The following is a 10949-nucleotide window of genomic DNA, read 5'->3' as shown; positions in this document are numbered from 1 at the left end:
TCTTCTCTCCTCTCTCATTTCCTTAGTTTAGTTTAGATTTCTAAAAGCCATTCTTTCCTGACTCAGGGCCTAGCACATGGTTTAGAATGATCTCCTTTATCCTCACTTCCAATGCTTGCCTCATTGTCTTACTACCTTCTTTCCATTTCCTAGGTCTCATGTTTTTTAGCCTTTTCTTGACCACAGAAGGGAAAATATCCTTTCCTCACACACAAATATATAGTGTATTTCCTATTCTGTGTATTTGTTTCTACACTCAAAGTAAGTAGCTCAAAATTCTTCTGTGGAACCCTTCCTTTATTTTGGGTCTTTACATGTCACCAGAATATTAATTCCTGAAAATGCAGCTATTCCTTTTTTGCTAGACTTCTTCAGTATTTTAATTCGAAGCAACTTTGGTTTATAGCAGAGACATATTTGTTGAATGTCTCAGATGCCTAAAATGAACTGGTAGTTATGTAAAATGTGATATATAAAATTAATATACTTTTTTCTAGATTGCAAAATGATGGTCAAAAAAGGAGTGTAATTTGTCCCAGGGGACACAGCTAGTAAAAGTGGCAGACTTGTGATATGTGTCTGGGTGCATCTTTTTCCATTATTCTATACTGCTTCCCTATTGACAATACCTAAATTTTGCTCCACTATTCCTCCTCTACTGATTTGCTGACTTGTTATCAAAACAGATTTTAAGGTCTAGATGTCCTTTGTTATGATGAAACACAATATACATACTCTAATTAGTGTGGAATTTATAAAGCAGGAATTATTTTTTAAAAAACATTCATTTTATTCAAATGACTAAGATTATTGATGACTAAGATTATTGATGACTAAGATAACACCACCCACAGGAGTTTAAAAAAAATGAAAGACGGAAGAAAAGAAAAAACAAAGATCTCCAAGGATTGGACATTTTGGCCTGTTTCCCAATTAAATGTTTGGAAATGTGAATATCTATGGGTCATAGTCAGATTCTAAATGCCACAGGGCAGTTTAAGCCATGGATTAACTTTTCAAATGGCTCCTTGGAGACTGTGCTCAAACACATTAGGTTTCAGAATCCTGGAGAAGCCAATTAGGCTTGATATGGATAAACCTCTCAGCACTTTGATTTCTTTTTCTAAAATAGTGTTTGATCAATTGTTCTTTCTCAATTTTTTTTTATCCATTTAGATCTAAACCATGGCTATCAGTGAAGAAGAAAATATGACTCAGATTTCAGAAATTGTCCTTTTGGGTTTTGGGGATCTCCATGGTCTTCAGTTTCTTCTTTTTGGGATATTTCTGACCATTTATGTGATGACTCTCATAGGTAACTTTGTAATTCTCACTGTGGTATCAGCTGATTGCTCTCTTCACACACCCATGTATTTCTTTCTTGGTCACTTCTCTTTCCTGGAGATTGGCTACACTACAACTATTGAGCCCATAATGCTGAGGACGTTGTTGTCAGCTCATGTGCCTATCTCCTTCCTTGCCTGTGCTTGTCAGTTTTATTTCTTTGCTTCCCTGGTGGCAACAGAATGCTTCTTCCTTGCTGTAATGTCTTATGATAGATATATAGCCATCTGCAACCCTCTTCACTACTCCAATATCATGGACTTCTGGGGTTGCTTCCAGCTAGCAGTGGCCTCTTGGTTGGCTGGATTTCTGGCACCTATCCTGCTCATGATCTTCATTTTTCGTTTAACATTTTGTTCTGCCAATGAGATTGACCACTTCTTCTGTGATCTGAAGCCCATCATGAAACTGGCCTGCACTAATACTCAAGTGGCTGAATTGACTTCTTTCATATGTACCTCTTTATTTGCCCTTGCTCCCTTCCTTCTGACATTGGCTTCCTATAGTCACATCATTTGTGCCATTCTAAGGATTCCTTCTACCACAGGGAAGCAGAGGGCTTTCTCTACCTGTTCATCCCACCTGACAGTGGTCAGTCTCTATTATGGGACTTTGGGCATTGTTTATGGCTTCCCATCCATGCCTCAGTATGAAGGTGTATTGAAGTTGCTCTCTCTTCTGTACACAGTGTTTACACCTGCTGTGAACCCTATCATTTACACCCTGAGGAACAAGGATGTGAAGGTAGCTCTGAGAAAATTGGTACAATGACATACATACATACATACATACATACATACATACATACATACATACCTGCTCAAAGAAATTTAGAAAATTGTATTGATGCATGATGCATACTGAAAATGCCAACCAAATGGAGAGGTCAATAGTATCCTTCTACACAGTTTTGATACAAGAATTTGAATTTGAGCCCATAGCTTGCCTAGCGTCAAACTCAGTTTATATTAACTGAGGAAAACTCAAAACCCTGAAGCATCCAAGACAATTTCCTTGGACAATGGAAGACAAAGCTATAGATTATTCTTCTTCAGATAACATGGCTTAGATGAGAGAAGAAAGAAAATAATGGAATGTAATTGAATTCCCAGTCATCCTCTTCAAAGCAACAATATAAGTGAAAGAGATGAAAATGCCCAAGGATTAAAATTATTTCGGGTTATTTATTTCAGGTGTATTCACACAAAAGGATTTAAAGCAATGTGACTGATTCTATGAATTAAAGACATGCACACATATGACTATAATATATCCAAAAATAAGCAACAGTTGAGAAAAAGTCAGCTCTGTATGCTTTATGTATAGAGCTCTTCACAATATATTTTATGTAATATATTTAGTTATTACATATTATATATTAATGGCATCATATGTGCAAAAAAGATAAATTAATGCTGGTTATAATGGTGCGCACCTTTAATTCCAGGGCTTGGGAGGCAGAGGTAGATGGATCTCTGTGAGTTCAACATCAGCTTGGTCTTGTTAATGAGCTCCAGGACATCCAGGAGAACATAGAGAGATGTTTTTTCCCCCAAATAAACCCAAAACAAAAAATGAATTTAAAATATTTATTCTTTGTTGTAGTAATGCTATTCATTGAATCCCAACTGCTCAGTTCTGAAATAATCACACAGAAGCTATATTATTTGTAAACTGTTTGCCCAATAACTTAAGCGTATTTCTGGCTTAGCCTTATATCTAGAATTAACCCATTTCTGTTAATCTGTGTATCACCTTTTGGCTGTGGCTTACCAGCTAAAGTTCTAGCATCTGTCTCTGGCAGGGCTACATGGCTTCTCCTTGACTCCGCTTTCTTTCTCCCAGTGTTCAGTTTAGTTTTCCTGCCTACCTCTCTTCTGCCCTGTCTTGGCCCAAGAAGATTCTTTATTCATTAACCAATAAAAGCAACACATACACAGAAGGACTTTCCCACACAAACACTTAATTGTAGAGCTATTAAAAGGGGGATTTGGTGATATCTATGGTCTCTTGGTTAAATAACTGGTCTCCCTGATTAATAACTTAAAGGAAAATATGTGGACCAACCCAATTTTAGAGACTACCATGGAAACCTATTGAGACACAAGAAGACTTCACATTGAAAGACAAGTTATTGAGTCTTTAAGGACAAGATCCTTCTCTTTTATCTATTTGGACTTCAGCTACAGTGCTTTATCTGACAAAGAATGTTAAATATCAATGTTATCATGTACTCTAGGCATAAAACCTGTGTTTTTGTGAATGTTTCTTGTGAATTTTTCATTCTGTTAACTAATCCACCTACTGAGCATCAAACTCAGCCAGCATCCAGTTAACAGTTGCTCAACTAAATCAAGACTAGGAAGAATCAAGTGTTGTCACCTCCTCGGAACAGAACTGCTCTCTGTTGAGGAGATCATCAATTCCTGAGAATTCTGTTCTTAACTCTGAATTCTAGGTTTCAGACATATGCAGTTTATATGCTACACTTGTGGGAAAGAAGTATGGTGAAGAAAATGGGAGAAGAATATGCCCAGGTTGAAAAGTTAAGTTACCATTTCCATGACAGATTAGCTTCCATCTGCCAATGAGAAGGCAACACATCCATGCAGTACAACAATTACAGCTAATTGGATTTCTTCTTTTTTAATGCCTGAGCCATGGTTCTATTGAGATCTCATGCAAGGAGATCTATTAAAGGCAAGCTGTTTTGTGAATATCACTTTATTCAAGGTACTTAGGGAGGCACATTACATGTTATAATATTCTGAAGTTCAAATTGGTACTCTGTAAATTTAGGGAATTAACTCTTACTGGAAATTATTGGGGACAAATCTTAATTAGGATAAGAAGGCAATGTCTTGACTAAGGAGAAATGCATTTACAAATGCCACATTTGGCCAATATGAATCCAGGCATCTGGACAACAATGAAAACATATAACTGTTCACTTTTAGAAGCACTGTCTATAGCATGTTTTCAGGCCCCTAGCTGTTTAGTGCTTGCTGTGGGACAATGGTTTTATCCTGTAAACATTTGTTTCTTATATTTGATTATTAAAATGCTGATTGGCCAGTAGCCAGGCAGGAAGTATAGGCAGGGCAACCATGCAGGAAGTAGAGGTGGGGCAATGAGAACAGGAGAATTCCGGGAAGAGGATTCTGCAGTCTGCAGTCGTGATCCAGACACAGAGCAAGAAAGATGTGACTTCCTTGCTGAAAAAGGTGCTGAGCTACATGGCTAACATGGACAAGAATAATGGGCTAATATAAGTTGTAAGAGTTAATAAGAAGCCTGAGCTAATAGGCCAATCAGTTTATAACTAATGTAGACCTTTGTGTGATTTCTTTGGAACTTAATGACTGCAGGAACCAGGCAAGACGAAACATCAGTCAACAATTTCTATCTAGAATAATTATAGTGTTCAACAATGCTTTAAAAAGATGGCCTGTTACTTACACTAGTTTTACACAACTAAGTAACTTAGCCTCTCTGACCTTCAAATCTCTCATATGGAAAATGAAAATACTAGCATCACCTTATCTCCCAAGGCTTCCAAGAGCATAAAAAGAGATGATAGCTTATGACAGGTATCTGACATATGCTAATTATTATTTTAAAAATAATTGTCAGTACCATTTGTGGATGTCATTGGGCCCTCTCTTGATATAGTAAAATATTATGGGTCAGGAAGTTATCTAAATCACTGAGAAGTTGTTGAAAAAGCAGATGATAGGAAAATGGGAGACAAGTTTCTGAGGTGTCTGTTTTGCTGGGGTCTTAGTTCACTATCATTGCTGGCAGAAAAAAATGTTCTACCAATTTGTTTTACATATTCATTTATGTAAAGGCTTTGCAGAACCTTTGGACCCCAATACCTAACATCTAGCATCTAATAGCTGCTCAAATGTTGTCATTATATTGACTCCACTTTACTATTTCTGCAGAAACCACGCTTCCTCCTATCTTTATTATTTTTCTTCCATGGAAAGAAATAATGACCCTTCTGACAGCAAGTAGTGTTAAAGTAAATAAAAGTAGTGCTTAATTAGAGAAGAGAGGCTAAGGGGCAAGGGACCTATTCAATAGTTGCATATTTGTCCCCTATCTACCAGTCTGACCTTATCTTGTATCATTATTTTTCTGTATGTGTGCTCTGTCCACATTGGGACCTTACTTCTCTTTCTTTAATCTACAAATTCGTCTATGCCTTAGAACATTTGCATACGCTTTTCCCTTGGCTTAGACTACTCTTTACCAGACCTGGATACAGTTAGTTCTTTTTTCTACTCCTTTCTTAAATTTACCACCAGCTGTATTATTTGCTGAATATCTCATCTAGATTAACTTCCCTGTACATACCATTATATCCTACCTCTCAAGTCCGACTTTAATGTCATTATAATTATCACATAGCAAAATGGTCATTATGAAATAATTTATATATTTATATTTTTCATGTGTATCTCTTTGAACTTCTGTGCCTGTCCCAAAATAAGTTCTCAAAATATATTAGAAAAAAAATAGTTTTGGAATTTTCAATTCCTACTTAGTAATGGATGAATAGTCAATGGTTCTGATTTGCTAGATGGGCAACTTGGGAGAGTCTAAAGAATGTTCATAAACTCATTAATTGTCTTACCATCAACAGTTAGAATTGATGTTTTCAATTTTGAATCTAATATGATTATGATTTGGAACAATACAACATGGCATAGGCACCAACAAATGAAATTCTGGGTACGGCAGTAGCTTTGAGAACAGAGGGAGGGACTTGCACATTTGGGCCGTAGAAAGTGGTGTCTATTTGGCCTTCTTGGCGACAAACTTTCTTTCAGATCACTAAAATACCTTATAAGAAGTCTAAATACTCCAAGGTCCCAAAAATGGAGGCCACATGGAGAGGCCACAGGAGATTTTTTCCCCCATTACCGTTTCTTGTCCTCTCATGTCTCTGCTTACTAGCTAATGGTCTCTGGGGAGATTCCCATACAAGATCTCTAAGGTCCATTTCACATGCATAAATCCTTTGATATTCTTTTATTGAGAAAAGGAATCTAATGGATGCAATGTCTTTCATTAATTGTATATGGCCAGGGCACTACTTGACAGATACCAACACAGTCAAATATGTGAGTGCAGATAGATGATTCTTCTTCTTTGTTGTCAAGACATGCCTAGCCATAGACGTTTCCTAAATGAAGTCCCATACATGGGGTAGACATAAGCCATTTCCACTGTGGTATGCCCAGATTTCTGATTCACAGAATCCATAAACATAAACCAGTGTTTGATTCTAATATATTAATTTGGTAGGGGTGATTTTTGTGGAGGAAAGAAGCCATGAAATCAACAGCATTTCAGAGGCACAAAGTAAGTTCCAAAATTAAAGTTGCATTGTAGAAAAGGCCTCTTGATTGTCACCATGTTTTTTAAATATATGATTTAGTATTTTACGCTCTTATTTCAATGCTTGCTTCTCTGAAACAAAGCTTCCCTGAACCTCTCACACAGAGAGGAGAGCATCTTTTATCTTTGCTGCTTCCAGTGTATGGAAGATACTCTGCATTGGTTCCCTTTTGCATATATTAACTTACATTCTCTTTCATTTTCTAAAATATCTTGCCTATTCTCCTTGCACCCTCAGGGTCTTACACTGAGGGTTCAGTGAATACATTTTTGGTGATTAAGTGAACATTCCCCATTTCAAATACTAAGTAGTAGCTATGCCTGACCCTGCTTAGCTTCTGAGCTAAGACAATATCAGGCACATTCAGGGTGGCATGGCCATAGACAAAATGGATGTTTCTAATGATCATTTTAATCTGGTCTGGCTTTGGTCTCCTCTAAATGCCAGGCTTCAGTGTGTTCCAGGTCGGCACCAACCTCCTCTAACAAATATGGAATATAGATGAGGGTCTGAGCCATCTGTGCTGTTCTGTTTGATTTAAGGTCATCTGTGACTTTGCCTTCCAGATTTTACCACTAGCATTTCATACATTCATTTCCTGTAGTTCCACTTCCTACAGAAGTAAACACACGTAGAAACAAGCACAGTAATGAGGAATCCAAGGCTACAGCTAAAAGCAACAATAGCCACAGTAATACAAATGCATCTAACGGTAAATGAAATTTTGCTCTGTTCCAGGCAATGTGGTAATATTTTATATACATGGTTCCATGAAATCCTCACCAATGGTCCTGCAAACCAGACTCTGCTTTTTATTATCATTTTACAGATGAGGAAATTGAGGTTCAGAGAAGGTAAATAGCAAGATTTCATTGGCTGCAGACTGTGATGTACAGGTCTAGCTTTGAGACTTACAGCTCATCTACTGGCAGGTATTCCCATAAGTGTTTTGGTTTCCTTGGGAATTTTTAGACCATCTATCTTTAATGGCAAAATCAAGTAACCCAGAATTGAAATTCATAGGCATTTCAATTCTTGTCTCTACCAACTTGGAGGGGGGTCGAGGTTTGGATTGGAGCAGGACTGTCCTTTCTGGTGATATTCTATCCCCTTGGGGACATTTGTGAAGTGACTTAGTCATTTCATGGGATCAAGGGTAGGAATCAAGGAAGTGTGGATAATTAATTCAGCCTTTTTTTTATTTTCTGGAGCACCAGACCATGGAGTTCAGAATATTGATATTCAGAGTCAATTTACTCTCCCTATGTTACCACAATTACCAAGGACCTACCCTCTGATCCTTCTGAAAACCTTGAAAGGATGGGAGTATCCCCAGAGACTAGCAAAAGACAGCATTATAACAGTACAGAAAGAGGGGCTTTTTGAGTGGAAGTTAGAAGTAGATGCTGGACAAAGAGACACCCCCCTCCCCAGGGTTTTATGCTTTACCAAACAAGTGCAGGATGAAGGTGATGATTAATGCCAGCTCATTCACTGCTGACGTGGATGCAGATGAGGGATACACTAATGCTGACAAACTCAGGAAAGAAACTAAGAATTTGGTTTAACTGTTTGGAAGTAATTCTAATTACAGGCATTTATGCGAACTGTTTACAATTTATGCCTAATTGCCACCCAGCACAATAACAATTATGCATATCATTAAATATGTGTCAGATTAATTTTGATGTAAATTTTTCGTAAAGCAGCAAACCCTATGTGTGTATGCACTGTCTTTATAATTTGTTGCTCAGATTGCTCACAACTTGGGAATAAATGAGACAGAACATTGGCGGGGGGGAGGCAGGAGTGGGAAAGGTACAAAGGCAGAGGCAGCTGCCTTGGGTTGAATATTTACTATGGGTAGTGCACAAAGTGGATAATCAACAAATGCATAAATCCCAGCAGCTTAGCTTCACTGGAGCCCTGCAGGCAGCTCCACAATCTTTTATTCATTTCCTGTTGATTCTTTGGATGTATTCACGCCCACAACATGCCCCAAAACATTTTTTTGTCTCCTTGGCCTCTCCACTTAACTCTTTTCTCTTGACGCTAGCTCAGTGAGTTAAGTATGAATTCATCCCAGCCTTTGGGCAGCACATCTGGCTAACAATTTGCTAGTACGGCTTTTACATTTCGTTCCAGTTTTCATTTATTTATTTGTTTGTTTGTTTGTTTGTTTATATATTTATTACAGATTTCTGCCTCTTCCCCGCCATCGCCTCCCATTTCCCTCTCCCTCCCCCATCCAGTCCCCCTCCCTTGTCAGCCCAAAGAGCAATCAGGGTCCCCTGCCCTGTGGGAAGTCCAAGGACCCCACCTCCATCCAGGTCTAGTAAAGTGAGCATCCAAACTGCCTAGGCTCCCACAAAGCCAATACGTGCAGTGGGATCAAAAACCCATTGCCATTGTTCTTGAGTTCTCAGTAGTCCTCCTTGTCCGCTATGTTCAGCGAGTCCGGTTTTTATCCCATGCTTTTTCAGACCCAGGCCAGCTGGCCTTGTTCCAGTTTTCTTTCCCTGGAGATCTGAGGCCTGTAAGTAGTAAGGGTGCCTTTTTATTCCCCGCAACACACCTTCCCAGAGGATGGCTCCTTATTCCAGTATTTCGCTGTGCCTTCTATTTCTTAATAGATTTTTTTTTGTCATGCACACAGTGGGCATCCTATAAATCCTTGTTGTGGTTTCCTCTTTATATACATAGGATACACTGGGATCACATACACCCCTCCACACACATACACCACTCATATGCCCCACACTTAGACACACATGAGAGAGGGAGGAGCTTCTGCTATTCTTTCAAGTACCCCCATTTTCTCTTCTTTCTCTGTTAACCTTGTACTTACTACCCATATTCCGTATTCACTTGTATTAAAATTTTATTTAATGCATTTAATGAAAGAGGGTTCTATGGGTTTAAAAAGTGTTTCATGAGCCGGGCGGTAGCGGTGCACGCCTTTAATCCGAGCACTCGGTAGGCAGAGGCAGGCGGATCTCTGTGAGTTCGAGGCCAGCTTGGTATACAAGAGCTAGTTCCAGGACAGGAACAAAAAAAACCACAACAACAACAACAACAAAAAAAAACAAACAAACAAAAAAAAAACTACGGAGAAACCCTGTCTCGAAAAATTAAAAAAAAGTGTTTCATGGTACTCAATAAATACTCAAAGATCCTCAATCACAGATCCTTGGAAAATGATTTCCTTGTAGAGGGCTGAGAATGCCTATCACTTTTCTTCTCCACCATTATTTTGGAAACCGTGGGAAAGTAGATAGCAGGAAAGTAAAAGGCATAAAACTTAGCTCATAACCAAACAGATCTTCCATTTCCAGGTCTGCCACTAAGAGAAATATGACAACTAGTTTGCTCTTTCTGGGGCCTGATGACCTAGTATGAAAAGTGAAGATATGGGGCTGGAGAGATGGCTCAGAGGTTAAAGAGCATTGCTTGCTCTTCCAAAGGTCCTGAGTTCAATTCCCAGCAACCACATGGTGGCTCACAATCATCTGTAATGTGGTCTGCTGTCCTCTTCTGGCCTGCAGGCATACACACAGAATATTGTATACATAATAAATAAATAAGTAAATATTTTTTTTAAAAAAAAGAAAAGTGAAGATATGATGAAGTCTGTCTTAGAAAGATCACTATGAAGACCTGTTTCTATGCAGATGAGAAGGGTCTGGCGCACAGTAGCAATGATTCTTCCAGGCAGAAGCTTTCAGGTGCTGGGGCTCACTCACATAGATTTCTTCCACCTACTACACTAATTATGAGTCACAATTTCAATCACTTCTAGTTTTATTCTCTAGACGTATCTTTCACTCTTAGGTCTCTATCAGTAGTTTTCATCCTTACAAGGCTTAATACTGACTCTTAATAACAAGTGTTTTGTGACTCATCACTCCTTCAATATCCTCAAATGAAGTTCATAGATGATATGCCCTACCTACATACATAATTTAAACAAAATCAACACAGTGACCTAACAGAAATATGAATGAGGACTGAAAGGAAAGTAATTTACAATAAATTGATACGTATTTCAATATACAAATGCAAAGACACGACCACACCAGACAGCATAATGAAATACACGTTTTCACCGACTTAAAATAAATAGGTTTATATAAAAGGATTGGGAATCATTACACATAACAAAGAAAAACATAAAAGTCAAAGATACAGAAAAACA

At 38.2% G+C, this 10949-nt stretch overlaps 1 protein-coding gene across 1 annotated transcript; it reads left to right on the top strand.

The window, feature by feature from the left end:
* Nucleotides 1–1209: 1209 nt before the first annotated feature.
* Nucleotides 1210–2115, top strand: LOC126494082 (olfactory receptor 11L1-like). Its single transcript, XM_050131302.1, has one exon. It carries the CDS (start codon nt 1210–1212, stop codon nt 2113–2115), a length of 906 nt encoding a protein of 301 aa, XP_049987259.1.
* The last annotated feature ends 8834 nt before the right edge of the window (nt 2116–10949 follow it).

The sequence above is a fragment of the Alexandromys fortis genome, unplaced genomic scaffold (genome assembly GCF_014885135.2).
Source record: "Alexandromys fortis isolate MF-2015 unplaced genomic scaffold, M_Fortis_MF-2015_v1.1 scaffold_314, whole genome shotgun sequence".
In the NCBI taxonomy this organism is placed as follows: domain Eukaryota; kingdom Metazoa; phylum Chordata; class Mammalia; order Rodentia; family Cricetidae; genus Alexandromys; species Alexandromys fortis.
This window is presented reverse-complemented; position numbering and strand designations above follow the sequence as displayed.